Source organism: Sinohyriopsis cumingii, chromosome 13, assembly GCF_028554795.1.
Source record: "Sinohyriopsis cumingii isolate HCF-2022 chromosome 13, ASM2855479v2, whole genome shotgun sequence".
In the NCBI taxonomy this organism is placed as follows: domain Eukaryota; kingdom Metazoa; phylum Mollusca; class Bivalvia; order Unionida; family Unionidae; genus Sinohyriopsis; species Sinohyriopsis cumingii.
The window spans coordinates 30,929,031-30,955,433 of NC_142973.1; the positions used below are offsets into that span (position 1 = coordinate 30,929,031).

The 26,403-nt window shown below is 34.4% G+C and overlaps 1 protein-coding gene across 1 annotated transcript in view; it reads right to left on the reverse strand.

Annotated features, from left to right (window-relative positions):
- Window positions 1–200: 200 nt before the first annotated feature.
- The window catches only part of LOC149785135 (U1 small nuclear ribonucleoprotein 70 kDa-like), an 86,606-nt gene continuing 60,403 nt past the window's right edge, over window positions 201–26,403 (reverse strand). Inside the window, exons 7-9 of the mRNA XM_089978899.1 lie at window positions 22,959–23,060; window positions 4,529–4,762; window positions 201–2,654 (exon numbers count right to left, since the gene is read on the reverse strand). Of these exons, the coding sequence (XP_089835025.1) occupies window positions 2,356–2,654; window positions 4,529–4,762; window positions 22,959–23,060 (635 nt within the window). The 3' untranslated portion in view covers window positions 201–2,355. The remainder of the gene's footprint in view (window positions 2,655–4,528; window positions 4,763–22,958; window positions 23,061–26,403) is intronic.

Genomic DNA, 26,403 nt, shown 5'->3' on the forward strand with positions numbered 1-26,403 from the left:
CTGGTGGTATCAAAGTCTCCTTGATTGCTGAACAGCAGCTTGGCAACAAAAAGCAACTAGGATGACTTGCCTTTTATTTTTGAATAATATAAAAATGAACAACAAAAAAAAAAACACAAAACCCCCCTCCAAACAAACAGATAATCAGTGACTCAAATGTAACCTGGGTGTTAATATATATAAACACAAGGTAACTAAAATTCTTCCTAGTATGATGTTTATTACACAAGTCATTTGAACACAAACTTGCTGAAACAATCTGTCTACAAAAATGACATTAAAACAATACAAGATTGGTACAACCACTGTTGTGAAAAGAATATTTGCATGTTTATCAAGCCTATAAATGATATTACAAGTGAAGCAATATTTCTGGCTGCAAGGTGTTAACAGTAAATAACCAACAAAGTTTTAAGAAATGAACTTTCATCTTTACAACTTGTTTTTATTCCCAATAAGAACTGTTCAAGGTTGTAAGCTAGTATCAATGACAATGGAAAAAAGCACATACTTACCCCAAACACCTTTTTGGAAAAAGAAATGCTAAAATTTTTTGGTAATTATATTATCAGTTTACCAAAGTAATGTTGTTTCATATCAACACATTGGCAAAAAGTGCATATTTGTCATGCTGCATTCTTCAAACGACACTGTATTTAACCATGTAGACCAAATGCAAATACATCATGCACCTGTGGATTAGTCTACATTGTTTATCTGAAATCCTAATTAGAAAGACCAGCCTAGTCTTTGAACTGTGAGCACACTATACAATACCATGTATGGGGTCATACTGTTTACATGAAATCATGATTAGAAAGACTAAACTTGTCCCTGTACTGTTAGCATACTATACAATACCAACCATGGGTCCATATTGTTTACCTGAAATCCTGATTAGAAAGACCAAACTTGTCCCTGTACTGTTAGCATACTATACAATACCAAATCATGGGTCCATATTGTTTACCTGAAATCCTGATTAGAAACACCGCCAAGTCCTTGAACTATGTGCACACTGTACATACATAGGTCCATACTTTTCAAAGCTGTGTTAGTGTTATGCACAGGAAAATGTATTTAATAGTCACCGTGGATTGCATCAATATGACTATGGATCTGGCTACCAAATTTATAACTCAAGAAATATCCATCCAAACTATAAAAAAAACTTCAAAATTACAAATAAAATCTGTTATCATATTCTCTAATTTTGTTATAATGACTTAGTACAGGAGATCACTGAACAATATTTTCCCATATGGGTCATCAAGTGGTATGACATCAACAGAGATCTGCACTGAAACATTATGATTTTTTCCAGGCTTGGTAATGACAAAACAGTCAAAATGTAATTATTCTGTCAACTTCAAAATAACCGATTACTGTCACATGATATAAACTCAACTGAAAAGTTTATGTGTTAAAAAGGTTCTGAATTTTGTACTTACCTTGTATGTCAAACAGAACCATGTTTATATCAAGCTTTTGGGCAATTCTGACAAAATATATTTAAAAAATCAAATCAAAACCTACCAGATTTTTCTTTTAAATTATGATTTATTTAGTTACTTAATACAATCCAAGTTTTTATCAGAATATTCGTTTTACACCACTTTCTCAACATTTTAAAAGGGAGACAACTAGCTCGAATTCACTTTTTGAAAGGGAGGCAACTCAGAAAAAAATCCATGAATATTATCATGTAGCCTTTTTATCCCGCCCCCCCCCATGTCAATTTCATAACAAATCAAAACGATGCTTTTGTTTGAAAAATAAGTATACTTCAGTAAGTACTATCTGTAGAGCTTCACCAGATTCCATTTCATAAAAAAAAATATGTAATTCACATGCAGAAATTAGGTGCTATGACCTGCACATGTAAATTGGTCTACCAAGCAGTAGCCTTGCAGTATATTTTAAAGTAAAGATGAAGATGATAAAATGATAATGGTTTCGATATGATGCATTTTAATGCAGACAGCTATAGGATTTCACAAGACAGAAAAAACATACTAAATGAGCAGGTGAACTATTATCTATTTAAAACATGTTAAGAACACGGAGGTATGATTTTCACATATGAAATAAATATGCTTTTTTTCCAAATTTGTACTGTCACTTCATGATCTTACTTTCATGTAAACCAATAAGCTCTGACTGGTTGTAAATGAACAGGAAAACATCATGCAAAGATCTGTGCACTTACTTTAAAACAACACAAGATTTAAAATGTTACATATAACCATACTGGAAACCTGACATGTGCATCAATCTGTACATATCGCATTTAATCACAGCTCACTCTCCCCTCTGCTATCCACTGTAGGTTTCTCTAATCCCATGCCAGTCTCTTTATCCCTCATATTCCTCCTCTTCTTGGTCTTCATCATCTTGAGCATACTCCGGATAGTTGGCTATTAGCTTAGACGTATCTAAACTTTGGTCATATGCTGGGTCTGCTCGTTCCTGCTTAACTGGAGGAACATACTCTTCCATGTCACCCATTTCTTCTGGAACAGGGACTCCATTTTCATCCCGTTCTCGTTTGATTTCGCGACTTCTGCTCCTCCTACGTTTGCGGTCAACACGTTCTCGGGAGCGACTGCGCTTTCTGTCACGAGAACGACTTCGTCTACGGTTTCTTTCTTCCTCTGAAAACAAAATTTTACAATTTACAAAACTAGTTTCTTTTCACCAAGTTTCAAATATGTTACTCTCTGGAATAATAACCATAAGAAATAAATCCATTAATATAAATAATAAGATTGTTTCATTCCTTAGCTTTGGGTTTAACCACTAAAGGTATTCTCCATAAAATCATTGAAACTTTCAAATTATTAAGAATACAGTTGGCTTGCAGGTACAGGACTGAAAGAATGAACATCCTGCAAGAAAACTCTTTATTTATTATCATCATACACAAATGCCAATATCCCTAGCCATCAAATCAGGCCAAGTTGGCTAGTATGGTTTGTCCTTGGTCAAGGAACTTTATTCCAATTGCTAAGGCACTAAATAATCAACTGTCTTTACTGTTATCATAAAACACTCAACACCAACCAGATTAATGTAATCCTAGCTATAAATCTTCCAAATCTTTTCTGATATTTATATGTCAACAGAGAATTATAGAATACAAAAAGATTCTAAGAAAATATTTAAGCAATTATCTTTGATAAGGATTTCCTGCTGAAATGATTCTGTACTGTTAAGTGCTGCACAGAAGAGCCTTCAAAATAAATCAATGTAGGTAACCAAAAACAAATAATTTCCTATTGTGATTAGAATGAGTTATGTCCCTTTACATTTCTTGACTGGCATTCATAGTCAAAAAGTGATAAAAGATAAATTCTTTTTTGGTCTGATGCTTTATGGCACATCAATGCAAGTACAATATTTAGTGCTGAGGCAATCGGCATAAAGTGCTGGCCCAGGTTGGTCTGAATAGACAAATATAGAAAGTGCCTTGGTATCAAAAACACAATCTGTTTTTAGTTGTAGACAGCAGACACATTCCATAGTCTTTGATGGAAACAATTTCTCTGAAGGTGTGAGAGAAAACCAGAAAGAGGTTCATGTGTGCATTTCATCACTCACATGGGTAGCTGATCGATTTCAATTTGTGAATGCAAAATTCACAAATGTGCTGAAAATGTAGAGTGGAAAGAAAAGCTTGGACACAGAGTTGCTACACAGTCTATTAATATTTTGTGTCATTTACCTTCTAACTTATGCCATATGTACATGTATCAAATCACTTTCTCTGCATAAGAAGGATATGTCATTTATACATCCAGCATTCTTCCCCAGATCTCATCCAACCCCTGGGAAATAGGCCCCAGTTCGCAACTCAGAAACTCTTTAGAAGTTCCATTATAAATCAAGTTATTCTGGTTTTGATGGATATAAGCTTACATATATAATCTGAACAAACATGAAGCCTCTGTGTCATGATGTATGGGTAGCATGATGGACTAAAGCTCATAACATGAAGCCTCTGTTCAAAAACATCATGATGTATGGGTAGCATGATGGACTAATGCCCATAACATGAAGCCTCTGTGTTCAAAAACATCATGATATATGGGTAGCATGATGGACTAAAGCCCATAACATGAAACCTCTGTGTTCAAAAACATCATGATGTATGGGTAGCATGATGGACTAATGCCCATAACATGAAGCCTCTGTGTTCAAAAACATCATGATGTATGGGTAGCATGATGGACTAAAGCCCATAACATGAAACCTCTGTGTTCAAAAACATCATGATGTATGGGTAGCATGATGGACTAAAGCCCATAACAAGAAGCCTCTGTGTTCAAAAACATCATGATGTATCGGTAGCAAGATGGACTAAAGGTCATAACACAAAGCCTATATAGCCTTTGGCCAGGTGAGCTTAAATACATTATGTTCAATTCCATATCAAGTTTCATGATAATAAATGCATTTCTGATAAATGAGCTTCTTTGGCTGTTGCTTTTAAAACTTAGTGAAAAACATGATCCTACTTTTCCTTTACCTATCATACCATCCTTTCTACCACGATCCCGACTACGGCTGCGTTCTCTTCGTTTTTCTCGACTTCTGCTTCTTGGTCTTCTTTCTCTGCTGCGGCTTCTGCGTCGTCTCTCTCGACTTGGAGACCTTTCTCTCCTCTCATCCCTAATGTTGCCGTTACCACTGAAATCATCCCGTCCAGAAAATCGGGTGTTCTCATCTGGGCCACCTTTCCTTGTCCCTCCAAGACCTCCTCCTGTTACAAAAGGACAGAATGATTTTAAAGTATTGTTTAAGTATTGAATGGAACACATTTTGCAATTCTGATGGCTCTAGCTTGTAGTCTGTTAGGGTAAAGTAGACAACATAATAAGGATTCTGGTGATAACCCCATGTTAATATTGTCCATATACAAGAATTAACAACTGTTTAACAACATTTCAAGATGGCCATACTAGATTGGCACCATTTCCATTTAGAATAAACTAGATACCATAAAAAGTCTTCTTGTGGAAACCTTGCATCAATATGGTTTCTCATTAAGGAGCAGTGGTGTTAACAATTTTTTTTAAAAAAGATGATTTGTGCTGGCTATATTGAACATCAGATTGACAACATTTCATTTAGGGCCAACTAGACGTCGTGAAATCTTTCTTGTGAAAATGTCATGTTGATAGGGTGATACATTCAAGGGGATAACAAGATTTTCTAGATGGCAGTTGTTCTGGCCTGCTTCAAAGGGACAAAAGTCTGCAAGTTCTATCTATCAAATAGTCTTCATACATTTCAGTCATCACCAAGTTACTGGGAGCAATTACCAAATATCCATGGTATGTTGGTATGAGGGCACTCTAACAAAATGGGCAACTGGTTGTTTAGTAACATTATGGTCTCATTTTTGTCTTGTTATATACCTTTCCATTCCTCACTCCAATATTGTCATAAACTTCAAACTGACTCATCTTTTTTCCTAAACCAACAAGACTTTCACTATAAAAAAAAGACCAACCTGCTGCAAATCGTAAGCCTCAAATTTTAATTTGACTAACTGGCATTGACCGACTAATTTACAAATGGCTATTTTGCTTATTCATCCTTCATCTAATTCCATCTAATACAGTTCCAGCAAGAGATCTGTAACTATTTCATCATTCTTATTACAACATTCATCTCCATGGTCAGTTGATCAAGCAAGATGCTGATTATCTTTTGAATGACCATATCAAATATCTCCAGGGTAAAGAAACTGCCATTACGGCTGGAACATTACAATGATGAGATAACTGTAAGTAACAGAATAGCCTTTCCTATACTTTTACCTTCTGAATAAGTTAGCATGAAATATAAGAAATGCGCTTAATGAGTTTATAATCTATGCAGATCGCGCTTCTTGTGCAATAGCACTAATATTGGTTACACAGTGCTGCTTCCAATTTCAATTCCATAAACAAAATGAGGAAGAATTCCAATAAAACTTTAGGAAAAATACCCACACCCCATTTTCAATAAAACTTTAGGAAAGGTACCCACACCCCGTTCTCAATAAATGTAAATTGCAGTCTTACAAGATAAAAGATGAAAGGCAAAGATGTTAAAATTCTTTAAAAAGGAATTCAATCATAGGTAAAATAATAAATACTTAAAATATTGTGCCAAGATCTGTCATATACGAAATAACATCCTTTTAAAATGGCAAATCTTTTCATTTGAAGTTCTTTAATTAAGTAGACACACACGCCACCCCCCACCCACCCCCAATCCAGTCTCACAGGTTGGAAACTGATGCACTGAACATCTTCCACTCTCAGTGGATAATAAGCAGGCACTCTGTTTAAGGTTCTCCCTTCTAGAAGTATGTACAGATCTGGTATGCATGCCCTATACATGAGCTACGTAATACTTCCTCAATTACGATGTTTGTTATTTATAAGTGATGCTTTTCTCCAAGAATGGCTTTGATGTTCCAAATCTTGTTTGTGGAGTTTTCAGTTAATATATTTTGGCAATGTGTGTGTGTGTCTGTCTATCTATATATATATATATATATATATATATATATATATATATATATATATATATATATATATATATATATAAGTCTGTACATATTTTCACCTTCAGAAACATGTGATTGCATGGCAGCTTTAGCTGCTTAATGTGCCCTGGCTTTCATTACTCTTAATGCCAATGTGACTAAGCCATCACTGTTTTTTCTCAGATTATATGCACCAATCATAATGCTGTTAAGATTTGGGCTTATAGTGGGTTTTGAAATTTAAGGTTTTACAGGGCTTACTGTGTGGAAATGAAGTCTAAAAAGATTATGATTTTTTTGAACAACCAGACTTCACAATCCCATTTGCAGATTTTCCACCCAAGTAAGTTGCCAACCTTTTAGTGCCTGAATAAAGACAGCAAATCAAAAAGTAATGAAAACTAAACCCGAACCCAAACTTTACTTTGCTCAAAATATCTGCACATTAAAAAAATAACTACTTTTATTTCCATCCTGATAATCAAAATTATCAATTTTCATCAATATTATTTTACAAAATTCTTATTGTTAGGATTGTATATTATTGCAGAATCAGTTCCAATACAGATTTTAAACATCGTCTTTGACAATACTGCATGACTGAAATAATGTTCATCTATTCTTGTTTTCTTACTTTGAAAATCTTATTTTCCTTCAAAGCTGCTTGAAGCATTCTCAAAATTACAAATCCTATACTGGGGTCTGTTTGTTTATTTCCTGGGATTTTCCCAGAGTTCTTCCTCCACCATTAATACTAGCCACCATGTATAGCCTATCGCATGCTGAAAAATGGCATTAACCCTTTAAGCCCCGATCCCGTCTGTAGGCGTGATCCGGTTTCTGCATTCAATGGCCGATCCCGCCTGTAGTCGTGATTTTTTTACTGCATTCAATGGCCGATCCCGTCTCCAGGCGTGATGAATGTGTGTTAGATTCAACGTCTCTGATTGGTTAGAAATGGGTTTATTCCAAGAACTAACAACTGTTAAACCAATCAGAAATGATTTTACTTTCATTTGCGGAAATTTGAATTGTTCAGAAGCTAAGGGCCCCTGTTTTGAAAGCGGTTTAACTACACGTGTTCTGGTCATGAAAAATCGTAAATGATGGCGGACGTAAGTGATTTTTGATGAGAGCAAAAATGAGGAGTTTCTCGGGTTTGATCTTGAAAATACTGAGCAAGCTGAGGAAAGATATGTTCATTAGTTGGATATTTTGTGAGATTTCGATTCGGACATAGAAGTTTCTGAGATTGAATCGTCCGAAGATGAGGATGCTGACAGCGCTGATGATCGAGTTCTTGCGGATAAACGTTGCACATAATTTTGTAAATTCTGTATAAATAAGTCGTGAAAGACTTGGACAAATAGGGAAAAAAAATACATCACTGTGTAGACAAATTCATTTGCAATAAATGGTGAAACTTTCTTGGATTTTAATTGGATATAAACAGAGAAATTAAGGTAAGAGTGAATGCATGTGCACGATGTTTACAAAATTTTCAAACAGGTAAAAACTCTGGGGCACACGCAGCTAGACACAGCTTAGCGCTGCTGGGGCATAGCAGCAGTGATACTGATAATGGGTCTGGGGCTGAATGAGTTAAACCCCACAACAACAACAAATCCTGTGCCTGATTTTCCTTCAAAATTACAAATCCATAAATGGCAATCATTACCCTAAATTGCCAGATCACTTATAGATTGATTCAGGAATTTAATTGCAGAAAACCATTATCTGGAATATGTCTAATTATACATGTAAAGACTCGACCACATCTAAACCAAGCCAATCAAGAGGAAATAAGCAAATTAATAAAGCCAACACAAATGAACTTTTAAAACTTGTGTCAGAGATGCTGATTGCTTTCTCACAAATTCAAGACAACCTAGTTCAGTTTATTGCAAACGGGAATTACCTGTGAATAATCAGATTTATGGCAATCCAATTTTGATGTTCATGACTGTTTTGTCTCCCTTTGCATGCTTTCCAGTAGTAAAAATAAAAGCCTTCAGTCACTCACTGCTTTGATGTAGTACTGATTAACTGTACAGCCATTGAAGAAATTTATTGGTTACTTCTGCCCACTGTCTCAAGATGAAAGGTAGTTTTTCTTTGATCATTATCTCCCTCTTTGCTTTGTTTAGAGAGCTGCTGGATACTGATTCTGCTGGTTTTTTTTTTTTTTACTGCTGCCTACTGGCAAAACAGTCTGACCACTCAATCACCACACTTTTGGTACAAGTAAAACATTCCTTTGTTTATCTTCCATCTTTAATTTTCTTTCATTACCAGTTTTCAAAAACATTGCTCTGTGTATGGATACTTTTTGATACTATTATTTAATATTCTGACAAATTTTGAAAATATCGTGTCTGGAAATTTGGAATGGTTCAATTATTTGGGTTACTTATGGTAATCTAATGTAGCCGTGATCACTGTATACCCTCTGTACACAGTGAACCAGGTTTTAAATGTAAATTGTCATTTCAAATAATTTCACTTTTTCAGAGTCAAATTGTCACCAACCCCAATTAAATTATGGTGCCTGTTAAATACTGGTCATTTCAGATGGTCTGACAGTCATCTGCTCAATAACCTTTAAATTACAACATACTTTTCCAACATTTAAATATTTAATGATGTTTTCTCTGAGCTTTTTGAAACAAACAGCATGGAAGTCAACTGACTCAAAAACTTGTATAAATCTGTCTGGAAATTCCTGGCATTTGACAAACTCTCAACATATCCATCATCTGACCTCATAACTGGACTTCCATGTATAAAAGTCTATGAAATTATCAGCCAAAATACTGAAAACATTACAACTGCATTAAATGAGGACTTGCCTACAATCACACTAGGTCTGAATGGTGGATATGCCTACAATCACACTAGGTCTGAATGGTGGATATGCCTACAATCACACTAGGTCTGAATGGTGGATATGCCTACAATCACACTAGGTCTGAATGGTGGATATGTACCATATATGTTCACTTTTAAGAGTTTAACTGCAAACTGCATAAACCCAGATCTGATGTTGCATAATATGCAGGAATAATTAGTAGAACTACCAGCATCGATCTGCATACGCATTATGCTACAACAGATCAGGACCTTTGTTCTTTGCATTTTGCCTCGACTTATAAGTGAGTATAATAGTTGTGTAAAATACTATAGAATTTGTTGACAATTTAAACAGAAAACTACATCAGTATGCATTTATCCTAATGAGAAATTGATAAAAGTCTCAATTAATATATTTTTTTCCACATGAACAAGATGCAAGATTAAGAAATTAAACAAACAATTACGGATTGACAAATTTAGCAAACACATGGAATATTGATTAAAAAAAAACAGAAATGGATACTATAATTGGATTTTTTTTAAAGTTATATTGAAGCCATACAAACTAATCCTAAAATTGAAGCAATTAACCTAATTTCCTGTTTGCAGTTGCCCTGTGAGTGAGTGAAGTAAACATAATCCAACAACAAACCTTTAGTGTAGTAGTCCAAATATAAACAAAGTGGTTATAAATTCTCAAACCTGATTTCCATAAAACAGACAATGCCAATTATCAATAATTAGAATTTTGTTTGGGTGAGAAATCTGATCATTGCCAGTCATAGCCAGCTATCATTGCAGATAACCCTGAATGGATCAATCAATGGCTTCTACACTGCCAAAGAATACTAGCCACAGTTTGTAAAGTCAGGCAAATTAACTGCATGTGATCCCCAAAGAACAGCTGCTTTGCCAAGTGACAAACATTACTGTTCTTATTTTCAGTCACCACACACCTAGTGTATATTTAAGGCCTCGCCAAGCAATGTCATACTCCATGAACAAGTCCAAGTGCATATTGCATCTGCCATCTAGGTCTGTGCAGTTTGTTAGGAGTAATCAGTATAATAAACAACAGAGGTCCTCATCTTCAGGCCAATCATGATACAGCAGATCAGGATCTTTGCTGTTTGCAGTTTCAGTCAACTTGTAAGCAAGTAAATGCAATAATTTTATCATACAATAGGTATTACTTTAGTCAGATTGAAATAAAACCTTATATACCCTGCAAATAACAAAAAACTATCTATAATCATTGCACAGACCAAGATCTACTGTGCACTATGTGATGGCAGATCTGAGTCTGTGCAGTTTGCAGTTGGGCTTATCCAATCAGTGTGTATGGTAAAGTTTGTGAAAAATGTCATTTAATTTTCCTAGTTTGTTAAATGATTAAAATTTTTTGATCATATTAATTTCTTAAGACAGTGTCATGTTGAATAAAAATGCTAAACTGTTAACAAAAGGAAAATTTGATATCCCTTGCAAATTACGACATGGCTTGTATTAAACAGCAAGATATTTATCTATCTTGCCTGGCAACTGAGTAAATTTTATTTAACCAGAGCTGACAGACTGCAAGCTGTTTACTCAAATATAAATGTAGGTATTTCTTTAAAGCAAATACTTTTTGTTGAATATACTCTATAAAGCGAAACAAGAGATGGAAAATGGCATAAAGAAACAGCTGTACAACAAAAGGAGTGAAATCAGAAATTTGCTCTGCACCCATTTTTGTCTTTACACTCCCACATAATGTACAGGTCATGTAACTGATCACAGACGGCTCTTGCTTAATGTGAGCCAGGTTTTGTGTGCAGTATTAGGGATACAAGTGGTCCTGCACATGCACTCTTGTAACAAGTATAAAACGAGGTTATTCAACAGACAAATGGGTACAAGTTGTCCATTTTATAAGACAGTATAGACTATGATATAACATCAAACCTGTAGGTTTTTAAGAATCTATACCAACCACATAACCTTACATACAGATATCACATGTTGCTTTGGGTTTAATGCCATTTTTCAGGCTGGACAATAACTGTCCATTTAATCATGATCATTCTCGATGGTAATTCTTATCAAAACCATTAAAACTTGGGGATCCTAGGTCAAACTCGCTTCCTCAACCTTCCTCATGTTGAATATATAAACAAATTCATGTTATAAATGATGAGAGGAATGTGTGAGAAGATGTGTGAGAATTTCCATACTAATGACACTGCTAAAGGATTGGCAAAAAGCACTGACATTTATAAAGCGTTAGTGTTGGGATATTTTAAGTCAAGATCAAATTCTGTCAAGTGGTTTTGAGAAGGAATTTCTGTTTATCCAGATATTTAGTTCAATGTAGTAAGTGAAGTACTTTTGCCCTTGATTAGTACCCTCCAAGATGAGGACACTCGTTAAGTTTCATGACTGTACATTACAGCTGTGTCTGTAAAGCTGAGCTAAATGGAAACACAATTCCTGAAAGGACTAAAACTATGCTGGTGTAGAAGAATTAAGGAATTTAGACCATTTTGTTCCTTTCAACTAGGACCAACTAGACCATAGGATGAATGTGTGAGCAACTTTCATGTAAGTGTGAAAACTAAGTCAGTGTGGCTTACTTTTGCCTGTAGCAAATAGTACCCTCCAAAGTTAACATAAATCACTTGCTAGTTTGAAAATAGATAAAAGTATCTATGTTTGTCTTTAGTGAGAAGAACCCTCTTGAATAATCCCATCAAGTTTCATCGCTTAGATAAAATGAGTTAGATGCAAAAATATAATGTCAATGCCTGCAACAACAATGCTGATGCCTACAATAACTATGATGATGATGTCAAGAAATATGTCAATATGACATCAATGCCCCTGTCAATATGACATCAATGCCCCTGTCAATATGACATCAGTGCCCATGTCAATACGACACAATGTAAGTTATACGTCAAGAACAGGAGTCTTAAATCTGTATTTTCTTAGAAAGATGACACTAGTGGAAAATCGAACTTGACCCATACTAAAAATTTGGTTTGAATGTACCATGTCCTTCCAAAAAATAATGAGTGAAAGTAAAATTTAAAATGAAATGTTATGGAGGGACAAGAATGGCTCTTTGTACCCCCATCATAGATAGCAGGTAGCTTTGTATAGCAAAAACATAACTACAATAACCACATTTTGTACTTGATAAGCTTATGCAAGAAAAATTGCATGTACATTCTGCAACAGTATTGTACCTATCCAACCTAGCAAACATCTTAATAGAACTAATCATGGCGGCTGTATGTTTGTACCAAACACCGTATAATCACTTTTTTTTTAATGGCTTGTTTTGATGAGATGACTATACATTGATAGCTTTGAACTAAAAAGCTAGGGGAATAAGTGCAACTCTGTTATTTTTTTCCATCAGACAGTTTCCTTTCCTCAATACAGTGGTGTAGATACTGATGAAATCCGAGTTGTCACAAATCTAATACTGCTGTTTTGTTCCAAAAAAAACATTTCTCATAATGGACAAAGCATACCAGTGTGCAAATGACATCCAAGGAGTGCAAATACATTACTGTAGCACATTATAATAAAGAAACCATTGGCAGTATGGTAGCACAAAAACTTGCTTCAACATGATCAAGAATTCTATGGGTGTTATTCAATTGTAAATGTTGTTGGCAAGCAAGACTGTTTTTTAACAAATGTTGTACAATGCAAGCCCAACATGCCAACATTATCACATATGACTACAGGAGTTGCAATGAATTAAGTTCTATTCCGATCTTGAGAGCATACAACTTTTGATCCTGCATGGAAGCTTCAGAATTCAATATTTCAGCCAATCTAAAAGTACAGAATGAACCTGTGAAGGCAGTATCTCACCCTTTACACAGTTATTTCACACTATTGCCACTGCTGCTAGAGGTTGCCTTTATTTTTTTCTCCATAGATAGTAAAGTAATAAAAAGAAAAGCTGTTGGCTCAAACTTGCACTCTGGCCAGAACTGCTCTCCGAATTACCAAGTTCAGAACAGTGTGTGTGTGTGCACATGAACACACACACACACAACAATTTTTTTGTTTTGTACAAGTCTCCCTTTGCTATTATGAAGCATAATTGTTTCATGAGGTACATGCAAATTGCTAAATAAATATTATTCAGGAAAAGTGTTTGCTTTACAAAATTACATTGTTTTGATACAGATGCATATTTGTCTTGTAAGATCCATTGACAGTGGCAAATAGTTGTGTCAGGTGTGTTGACTTCCGCCCCATGAGACAGATGTATATTGATTTGAACTCCATAAGAAACTATGATGCTGTACCACCTGACAAAAAGATGGACTTTTTGAGAAATGCAGTTCATATAACAAATTTTATCACATGTCCGCTCCCTTGATAACACGCGCCCTGGTAAATAGCGAACCTACTTACAACACGGGGTCGTTGTGGATCCCATTTTCTTTTGTAATATAAAGTACCAATAATTTGACTCCTGTTTGTTGAACATGAAGAAAATTGCAATCATGATTGTTAAACGAAACCTTGATATATCGCTCATTTTATTATTGAAAATGGTTTATATGACCTGGAAATTTAAATAACCATTATGAAATTTTCAACTTTAAATATGTACTTTGTTAAAATTTCTTTCCAAACAACATTCTTGGTACACGGCAAATAACAGTAGCCAACAAAATTTCGATCAATGAAAATCTCACTGACGCCTACTTGAGGCAGCAGCATACTAAATCAATACCAATTAAATAAGTTTTTTTATCAAGTGAAATGTGTGTTTAGTTATATCTTTTAGTTTAGTTTCAGTGGATTGATCATAAATACAATGTGCTCTGTTATATTCAAACATGAAATATGCCAATCTACTGTAACAGCTATGTTCGTGAGTGTTTCTGTGAGAACTTAATTAAGTGGTGATGATGTTTTAATACTAATTTGCATAAGTATTTGTTATATTGTGGCAATGAATTTAAAGCTGACCTCCTTGTATAACCATGTTAATTAGTCGGTTATATCAAATAAAGGGGGTCCAGGAATAAATGAAAAGTTAAATGGATGCAAATCTATCCGGAGTAAGAGCTAGTGGCCCCTGGCTGTGTGTCAGGTCAAATATTTCATGCAATCAATCTAACACTGTTGCAATTTTTTGTGTGTGGGCATAATATAATTAAACTACCTTAAATTAGCATACTCTTTCACATATGTTATCAACGATAGCAAGACAACCAGGTGAAATGAATACCTGATATAATTTTCTGTTTCATAGATATGTTTTATTAATGTAATTACTGAAATGGCACTGAGATCTTGCCACGGGTGAGAAGTTTCACTATTACTTGCAATGAAATTTATTGCATGAATATTTTACTAATACAACAATAAAAAGACTGACTTTAAACGATGATGGCTGTTTCACAAAATAAGTGTTCTGTTGTTTTTGTTTTAAATAAAAGGAATCTTGTTTGATTGTGAATTTGAATCAATATGTAGTCTGGTTCCCTAATTATTATGCTCCTTGCATTGCATTCCAGTATAGCAGGGAGCAAATGGATCAGGGAACCAGACTACTGAACAACATCATAAAGCAGTGATGTAATACGCAACGTTTATCCGTATGCATTATGGGTGTTGAAATCAGTTGGAATAATGTTAACAATCTCTTAGCGGTTAGACATCTTAAAAATAAAGGTCATTTTAACATAAAAACGAATAACTTGGTTAGAAAAAGCGCTTTATTGGCAATTATTTTCAACACGATTTTAAAATGAGTATTTTCAGCCACTAAACAGACCAGTACACTTCTTCCCCCTGCTGTTCTCTCTATGTTCAGCAAGTATGGCATCATATTTTAATGGAGGTCACTTGATAACTCACACCTTGCTTAAAGTGTGGTCTATATTATTGGGCCCCATTGTGCACGAGTTATTGAGGAAAAGGTGTAGATATGTCAATATGTTTTTGATTTGATATACTTTATACTGAGTACTAACATTTTTCCTTTTATATTTAATTTTCTTAATGTTACATCTGTGTTGGACGGTTTATCCTCCTGATGTCTTTGGGCAATTCTATTGTATATTTTCGAGCTCCATCTTTGTTTAGCACCATGAAAGCTATCATTTTTCTAAGTTATGGTACACTGCTACAGAGCAGATGCATACGACATGCTATTACCATCTGTGTAAATAAAGGATGTAACACTGTACAAGTACATATTGGTACACTACCACATCACAATTCATACAGATACATAATCTTTATTGGTTTTTTTATTTAGTGTTGTTAGACTGGTTGTGGAACTGTTTTCACAAAAAATATTTGGTATTATGAAACAAAACAAACCAGTCAAATGTGTGGTTAAGTCATGACTGATGGTTAATCACAGTCCAATAAGTCAGAACCACTGGAATTTGGGTTAAAAAAAACATCTCAGTGTGGCAAGACTTGCTGTTTTCTATTTGTCAAAAATTTATTTATTTATCTCTCACTAACACTGGAATAAGTTTATAATACTGTATAGCCTGCAATTAAGTTCTGCTCAAAGTTAATCTGACAGGTCAGTTATAAGTTCGACAAGCTTTCCAACATCTCTTCTACAAAAATTCAGTGAGATAAGATTAAAATCGAATATTTTATCAAAATACTTAAATTTCTATCTTTCCTGAGGTACTAAAAAAATGCCAAAATCTTTTTACAGTTAACCAGTGAGATTAGCTGTTTAATGCTTTAATAACTGGCCAATCAGATTAGCTCCAATGATGCAGACATAAAACTTTATACACATAATTATGATACAGACATAAAACTTTATACACATAATTATGATGCAGACATAATGATGCAGACATAAAACTTTATACACATAATTATGATGCAGACATAAAACTTGATACACATAATTATGATGTCAGTGAGTCCTGACAGTAAATGGTTAACAAATCAGTGAATGGTGCCTTTTGTGATTTTAATACATTTTGACAGTATGGACCACTGCCTTGACAAGCTTAATTCTTTGTCATTAGGTCACACAGTCCTTCCAATTATTGCCCAAATCTCTGTGGATTCAATGGCATGAGCTATTCTGATAGAACTAATAGCAATCTTTCCACACAAATATGCATCCATCTGTGACAGCTGGCAATTACTTGTCTTTAAGTTGCAAACTCTCATCGATTACTTGGCCTGACACACAGAGCCTTCTCATTTTATTCCAAGATACAAACTCAACTGGTAGAAAATCTTATTTGTTAGAATAAAACTCACCGACTCTGTAAACAACACTCAAAAGTTGGCCTCACACCGGTTTTCAAAATTGGGAGATAGATAGCATCAATATCGTTATTTATTGTAAAACAATCACTGACACTGTAATGTATCTCAGTATGAGTTCAGTTGGAAATACTCTCCCCAATATAATTTTTTTTAACACTATTCACTTAAAAAATGAAGCATGAGAAATACTTAAACTTTGTAATTTTTCTCCATTCTGTAAATGCATTCACTGAAACAATATTTTTGTTTTACTAATTCAATTCTTTGTTATGCTTCAAGATCGTTCAGGATCCTGAATTTGATAAACCAGATATAATTTCATGTAAGCAGCAAATAAAGTCCATCAGTTGTACACACCTACATTTTTGGAGGCACATTCTGTAATGATGAAGACTGGTCAAAACACGATGGGTGTATTTGATCAGTTTACAAAAGGATAGGACCGCTCTGGTGGCCTCAGATGGTGGAGGTCATGGGTTAGAACATAACCAAGACATACCAAAAACAAAAATGGTACTAGCAGCTGCCTCACTTGGTGCTCAGCATTAAGAGGTTAGTGTTAGGACTGATCAGTCTGCTGTCAGGATAATGTGACTGGGTGGGACCTGATGCTACATGTTTGCGGCACTATAAACTGCCGCACAGCAGACATTAGAGCAATATGACTGATTTTTTTTTAAAGCTGTGTAAAAAATCCAAATAACACACACACACACAAGGATATATACAGCAGCAGATTAAGTTCTTTACTGATCTCTGTGGATTATCACTTGACACCTCAGCATCCTTGCCAACAGCAGCAAAACCTGCTGATGCTGACAAGCCTAATTTTAACTCTCACTGATTTGGCTTCACCTTTCAATATGCATGCAGCCAAAGTCAATTTCTGGACAAAATATCTCAGTGTTACCCAATATGCTTCATCACCCAGCTAGGCAAAAGATGTACACAATGTGTATGTGATGAAACCTGTCTCAGTGGAAATCAAATTACACTTGGCTAGGTAAAACATATACACATATAGGACCGTGTATACAATATTGGGAACCATAAAACACCCAGCTAGGCAAATGATGTACATATATAGGACTGTGTATACCATGAAACCTGTCTTAGTGGGAACCATATGACACCCAGCTAGACAAAGGATATACACATACAGAACTGTGTATACAACAAAACCTGTCTTAGTGGGAATCAAATTACATCCAGCTAGGCAAAAGATGTACACATATAGCCTGTGTATACAATGAAATCAGTCTTAGTGGGAACCATATGACACCAGTGTCTATTGGCCAGCATTTATAAACCACTTTAATTAAGTGTTTTCTTTTGTACAGATTTAAACTGCATATAAAGAACATCTGTCTATACTTGACTTGACAAAACTTTTTATTTCAATGAGCATCATTTACAGATGGGTTTTCTCACATTCATACAGTAAGTGTGAATCATGTTTCTTTCCAGTGTAGAATAATGATGGCAAATGTCTCTTTCTCCATTTCCTTTATCTTTATGATTGTACTTAAAAATGGTGAATGTCTCATTCTTTCAATCCTATACTGTATGATCATATTTTCAAATTTAGAACACCAGTGGAATATGCATTCATCTTTCATCATGTGACTTGTCTTTCATCACATGACCTATTGTTAACATTCTGTACATGACATGTACAATACTCAGATTTACATCACCACTTGAACATTCTTTTGCAATAATCAAGATACACATTAACTGCAACACAGTTAGAAGCTTAAGTGTCCCGCAAACAGTACGTTCTGAACTGTTCAAATTAGCGACATGTACAGCATCTGTAGTTCAGATTAGAATGAAAAAGACTTTGTAATAGTTACTTTAAATTATTTGTATTATTTATAAAAGAAAAATCAATACCAGATCATTATGTCTTGTTCTATCTTAATTTCTTCACCAGTTCATATTTATAAATCATATCATTGTGCAAGATGTCTTCACAATTCAGATGCTATGTATTGACATTACCTTTAGATGATGTATTGACATTACCTTTAGATGCTGTGTAACTGACATTACCTTCAGATGCTGTGATGTGATGTGATGTGATTTTTATTTTTAACGTAGCTTTAACAATTTTTCGGTCATATCGCTATAACGTCTGCAGTGTGGCAGTTTATAGTGATGTCCAGCACTGGGGCATCATGCTGCAAACATGTAGCATGATGTCCCACCCAGTCACATTATCCTGACACCAGACCGACCAGTCCTAACACTAACCTCTTAATGCTGAACGCCAAGTGAGGCAGCTGTTAGTGCCATTTTTTAAGTCTCTGGTGTGACTCGGCCGGGGATCAAACCCACGACCTCCCGCATCCAAGGTGGACGCTCTAACCACTAGGCCACCAGAGCGGTCAGATGCTGTGTAATTGACATTACCTTCAGATGCTGTGTAATTGACATTAACTTCAGATGCTGCGTATTGACATTACCTTTAGATGCTGTGTACTGACATTACCTTTAGATGCTGTGTATTGACATTACCTTTAGGTGCTGTGTATTGACATTACCTTCAGATGCTGTGTAATTGACATTACCTTCAGATGCTGTGTATTGAGATTACCTTCAGATGTTTTGTGTACTGACATTACTTTCAGATGCTGTGAAACTGACATTACCTTTGTATTGACATTACCTTCAGATGTTGTGTAATTGACATTACCTTCAAATACTGTGTAACTGACATTACCTTTAGATGCTGTGTAATTGACATTACCTTTGTACTGACATTACTTTCAGATGTTGTGTAATTGACATTACCTTCAGATGCTGTGTAACTGACATTACCTTTAGATGCTGTGTAATTGACATTACCTTCAGATACTGTGTAATTGATGTTACCTTTAGATGCTGTGTAATTGACATTACCTTTAGATGCTGTGTAATTGACATTATATTTAGATGCTGTGTAACTGACATTAACTTTAGATGCTGTGTACTGACATTAGCTTTGGATGCTGTGTTTTGACATTACCTTTAGATGCTGTATATTGACATTACCTTTAGAGGTCTGAAGCATACATGTTTCAACAACATTTAAAGTTAACACTGAAAACCCAACATTTTAAGCTCTATCTTATAAAGGTGAGAACATTTGCTGGGGAATTTGTTGCCTGAATAGTTTCATCTGTATTCCCAGTATGCTGTTTTGACTTTGACCATTATTTTCCACTGAAGAGATTGAGATAAAAAATGTCCTTTAATATGCATCAGTGTTGATAGGAAAATTCCACCCTTTGTCTACAATGATACATTAGAAACATTCTATTATCTGTTCCTAATGACATCTGGATTTCATCACATGATCCACTAATGCACTGATAATGCACACAAATTGGCAATAAACTCTTTGATTTCTATCAACGCTTGAGCACTATTTCACAACAGTCAAGATAAACATTAACTGCAAAACATTTACATCATAAAATGATTGTCCTAGCTATAGGTACAGATTTGGTAATCAGATTTTGAGTCAGATGACTAGTTTTTATTATGTTATTTTTCAAATTCATCTTTTCATTATCATTTACAAAATGAAAACCAAATTCTACACAAACGCTGAACGGAGGACTTATCATTACTTTTGTCAATCTCTTTAATTTAAGGATAAGACTGGACTTTATTTTTCACCTGTTCACATTTGCATAATTGCGCTTGATAAGTTTAGTACACAAACAAAATTCCAACGCTGTGTACAGTGTTATGTATGTTTGATTTAATTATATATGATTTAATATAAATATTTATCTCAATTTAATTGTATGTCAGTTTTTTAAAAACTTATTTTTCATTACATGCTGTTGTAATGTAAATTTATTCACTAGAGATGATACTTTTTCCAGAAAATAATTTGACCATGACTGTTTGTTTTGTAAACAACCAGGTGTTGATCTAGATCCTGACTTTGATTCAAAATTGGTACCAATCATGTAAATAAGTTCTTTTTTTATTTTAAAATGATTGGTTGTTAATCAGGTCATGATGGGACTACGTGGTTTAAGATGTAAAGAATTTTTTTTATTTTTTTATTTCTTTGAGTAAAGTGATTGGTTTTCGTCAGGGCCACACTGGGTGTATGTGATCTTTAACAAGTACCTAATTTCTACGGGGTTCTGGAGCATGATCATGTGACCTCCTTTTTGCATTTTAGAAGATGATATAACCTTTGTTTTGGAGAGTTATTCTCAGTAGAAGAAGTTGTATGTTGTGCTGTTTGGAGTTATTTCAAATTATTTGGATTGGAGTTATTTCAAATTATTTGGAATCAAAAGGATTAATTCTTTTTTTCCTGGCAAATATGCGTGCTCATGTGAAATTGTTGAACAAGGATAGTATTTATAAAAGTTTAATCAAATTTCCAAAACCTGAGTGATAATTCTTGTTTCTACAAAGAACTGTAGACCTCAACACCACAGGTTGCAGCATATGTCATCGTCTTCCATCTCGGATACTTTGCCAGGACTCGGAACTTGAAATCATTATATCACTTCACAAATTTTATTCTTGGATTATTTTTGGATTTGATTACATAAAACCGTAAGTTCATATTTTTTCATTTTTACAGAATTTTTCCAGGGAAATAAATTATTGCATTTTTTTTAAAGCTTGTTGTTTTCATGTTCTTGTGTTAGTTATTCGAGCCTAAATACGTGACATAAGAAGAGTCATTTCTCAATAGTCTTTACCCCTGTTCTTTAAATTTTATGGGTTAAAACATTTAAAGCTTACTATGAATTTTCAGTGGAAACTCTACCTTAAGTTAAAAAAAATTTGGTGTTTTACTTTATGAAAGTTGCAATATGACATTTACCTCATCTTTCTTTGATGAATTGAGATATATAATTCTTCATTATGCAAAGTGTTGGATTACTGTCAGATGAACTACCATAAGGCTAAAGCTTCGTTAATATAAACCATCATCATCAGAAATAAAAGTTACAGTGGTTTATGAGATCTGTATGAGAACTGACCTGGAGCATCTCTGGTACTTAAAACTGTCAGTTTTCAACAAGGTAAATTGGGTCGTTTTTAAATGGTAGACAGTTGTTTGATCTAGTCTGAAAAGAGCAGTACATGTATCAGGGTTCAATCTAGGATTCAACTTGGTGGGACCATTGGTCTATTGAAATACTTTAGAGGAACCACCAAGAATTTGACAGGGACCACTGGTCTATTGAAATACTTTTGAGGAACCACCAAGAATCTGACAGGGACCACAACTTTTTTCTTTATTACTTACCTAGTGATTACACGAGATCAGACAAAAACCCCAAATTATACTTAAAATATTAATTATTTCTCTAATTAAAGCAGAATACAGTATATGAATTGTAAATACTTACAAATATGCTGACATAACAAATTATAATTTATGCTGATATGTTTCAGAAAACAATATAGAGATATATAGAATCTATGTTGTGTTTTGGACTGAGACAAGGAAATCCCAGTCAAGGGGTTATATTATTTGTCTCCCCACGTAGATTCTTTTTCTCACCCAATAATTTCCTTAAAAGTGAAAAAGAACTTCTCACTTGTGCAATATAGTTCATGCGCATAATTTTACATGTGGTGCGTTAATACAACTATGTTAGTGAGGACTATGGGTTGACCATATCATTCGAAGGACAGTTTTTATGAGCGAGCCAAAAAAATAACATAAAACGTTGCATAGTATTGAGGTATTATCACATTTAATATATGGCTGTTACTAGTATATGAAATTAACAATAAATAGCTAATATTTATTACAAGAAAATGTTTCATTTTCATCAATTCCAATTTAGGAAATTATATTGTAAATAATGGAACGATACTGGGCCCTCACCTCTGTTGTAGTGTATAGACTATTATTATAACGAAAAGTTACATGTAGCATGAGTGTTATGCTTGGGTTATCTGTTTCACTATCGTATATAACTCTTCTTTTCTTTGGAAGAGTGAAACTGTTTGTGACACACTTGTGTTGTCCTTAATACTGATTGTAAAATTACCCCCGTGTATAAAAGACCCTCCAAATATGGACCCTAGAGTATAACCATGTGCAAAACTTTCAAGTTCACGGATTCTTTGAAAATATATTTTTCTGTCTTGGAAATATGGCAAGTGCTACACTGAAATTTGCTTATGGATTAATGTGTTGATGGATAAATGATTTCTTCTGGCTGGTAAGTGCATTATTTGTGATTAAATATAGGTATATTTTTTTTTATTCAACTGGGGCACAATGGATAAATATTACATTACTTACCAAGTCTTCTGGGTCTCCATCCTTTGACTGTTCTCCCTCTCTCTACGTCAACAAGAACCCTTCTGCCATCAATCTTTTTGCCATCTGCATGTTTGTAAGCAGCTACAAAAAATGATCGAAAGCAAAGTGAGAAATTGTACGTGGCTTTTCAAACAGCATTTTGAACCAAATATTGATGAAACAGCTACCATTTCTACATTAATGGAAGGTCTGAGTATATCTTTTTTCAAAAGTACTCAAATAATTGGCTGAATTTCATGATTATATAAAATGGCTCGATTTTGAATTTAACCCAAAACCTTTCACTAGTGAAAGTGTTACAACCTTGGTTTCTGGACTGACAAAAAGTACTTGGCTATTACTCAATACCATCCTTATTTTTGTAATAATAAAGACCAAATTCAATGTAAACTGGAAGCTGTTTCAGCAGTAATTTTAGACATTGGAGCAAGTGACAAGAAAACACCAGCAGGAAGATTTGTGAAGATAAATATGCATTCGCTGGGATTTGAAGTCTATAAATCAAAAACTTTTCATGCCCTGAAATTAACCTAAAAATTGTACTAAAAAGTTCAAAATTGATGATCTTGTAACAAAAAAGTCATTGCCTATAAAATATTCCCATTCTTTTTTTTATGTCAAACCGATAATCAATCTCTAACCATTCGCTTAACAACAGTGTATCATCTAGGGTTGCAAAACTGGAGTCAAATATCCCCTTAATGTCAGAACTGGAAGTCAGATAGAGTAAAAAAACTTTGGCATAAAAAACTACAGGTCAAATTAAACATTTAGGGTGTTTTGATGTACAAATGAGGGCAAAGAGAAACACTATACACAACATGGGCTCAAATTACATCGTCAAACAGAACAAATGAAAAATTTAAATGCATACATTGGCATGTCCAAGACAAAAATCCCCACATGGGATTCATGGCAATGAATGTCATAATGGTACCTGACCTACCAGCTATAAATTCAGTTTTTACTGTGTAAAAGAATTTATGTGAAACAAGTAGATCTGGGATTTAAAGCAGGTGAGAACATTTTCTTTTGCCTAAATTGGCAAGCGGCGGAGTTGTTTTTAGAAAATGGAGGTACCATATTAGGAATGGAAATTGAAAACAGTCATAAGATACATGGCTGAGAACAATCAGTAAACATACAATGTTTCCCAAAAAAATGAACAGCCGTTTCGCAACACAAAATACTATAAACCTGCTTTTAAGTTCTGAAGGACTCAAGACTATATTCCAATACTTCACCTGCATACTAGCGAAGAAATGTAACTTACTAGACGTCATACAAGCACATGATTAAAATTAAACAAGCAGCAGGCAGCTAAGTTTAATCCAGTTGCAAAATGGCTTGTGAAGATGTAAATGCATCATGAGGCAGAGAAGTGGGGAGGGGAAAGGTGTCTTTCTTTTCAAAATATTTAGTAACAAACATCTGTGGTCACAGTTTTTCACCAAGTAGCGGGCATTACTAACTCTGAAGCAACGAGCTCTCATGGCTTCCCGAAAGAAAAAGAAAGAAATAATTACTGGTGTAATATTGTCACATGATCTGTCGACAGCTGTACATGATAATTTAGTGATCTATGCTGATGAAGAAAGGCACAGAATTGGGTTCAACATAAAAAATGCTGACAAAATGTAGAGCAGACAGATGAACACAATGTCTTCTTTTTAAAATTAAATCTTTTTGTCATTTATGCTGATTTCACAAAATATTCTAGCATCTTGCATAATCCATAGCAAATGATCCATGAAACTTCTTTTTAAGTGTGCGTGTGCATGTGTTTATCCGCTTAACTTTTTAAATTGAGATTTTGTTCATTGAGATTTTGGTTATTAACTGCCTCACACTGTTAACAAATAAGTAGTAGAAAACTGTATTGTAATTTAATTCTGGGAACAAGAACAAAAACTTGTCCTTCTCAACTTTCAAAGTTCTGTCTTCATGGCAAACATGAACACATCAAAACACATGTAAAATAACATACAAAATACACCCATTTGCCCTCCATAGCCCTCCTAGTACTTTTTTACTTTCTGTTGTCTGAAGATGCACGGATTCCAAAATGAAATGTTTATCATTCATTTCACAAATTTTTGTCTGCCAACTTTTCTAAACCTGCCTGCAAAGAGATCCAATCAGATTCAAAATTTTAATGTACCATTTAGAATCCGAGTATAATACTGAAAGCAATCTTTTTTGGCATCAAGATGCTATGGTAACTTTATAAGTAGGTAAACTAGCTGCTTGGGATCTAACTGGATTGTCTTGCTTTGCATTTTACCAGAATCTTGTGTTTGGTTTTTATACCATGTTCTGGTTATAGTGCTCTTTGAAATTATTTAATACACTGGCATTTAGGCAGTTATCCAGGGTCGCATGGCCTGCTTTGGCTTTCAGCAATGGAAAGTGATTAACACAATTTCATGCTTTTGAAGTGATGGTAAATCAAAGTTTTAGACGATTTCATGCTTTTGCAGTGATGGTAAATCAAAGTTTTCGACAAATTTTTCCTTAAGTGTTCCTTCTTTCTTTGCTAAGTCCACCAAGAGCTGGGTTACTGTGACCAGTTATAACGAATAGTTCCTTTTGCCTATCCCATCTTAAAACATGTGGGCTATTGTTCCAGACAGAAAATTTTAAATGTGATCATCTGTCCACTACAATCAAACCCAACTCTGAATCATCATACATAAAGGTACATGTACACTATACAAAATTTTTAAAAATCCTTCAACAAATTGTTGGCATCTTCCGACTTACCTGGAAATGGATGGCATTTTTCAAACAAATTAGGTTCAAAATAATAAGTTTGAAGAAGCAATAAAATAGTTACTGAGTTGTGGCATAAATAAATACTTGTACAAAATGTATTTGCATGACTGGACAATTTTCATATACCTACCTAGGAAAACAAATGAAAAATAACGTTAGATAAGACCATACAATGTCATCTTTTCTGAATCTGAGACTGTTGGTACAAACTCGTGTTCTGGCAAATGGGGATTTTTAGATCAAAAAAAGATATTTTAGTTTGTCAGTAAACTTCACAACACAAAAAAAAAATAAAAATAATTCTGGGCAACTTACGTACTAACCTACCCATTTAGGATCCCAAAATCCCACACCCTGCATTGGATGATGTGCAATGACGGAGCCTTTCGAAGGCGATCTTGCAATCAGTCCGTCTTTTATCCTTATCCTTGGCCAGGACTCCCAAGGGAGCTAACTTACCAACTCCCAGGGGAGGTAACTTACCTGGCTTACCAGAGCCTATTAGAGGCTTTTATTTGACATATAAAAATTTAATTTTTCTTAAATTATGACTGTTTAATTATTCTTACTTTAGAGAAAACAAAAAGTGTTTATAAAAAATACAATTATGTACTGGTTTTAAAGATGGAACTTAATGATACTATAAAAA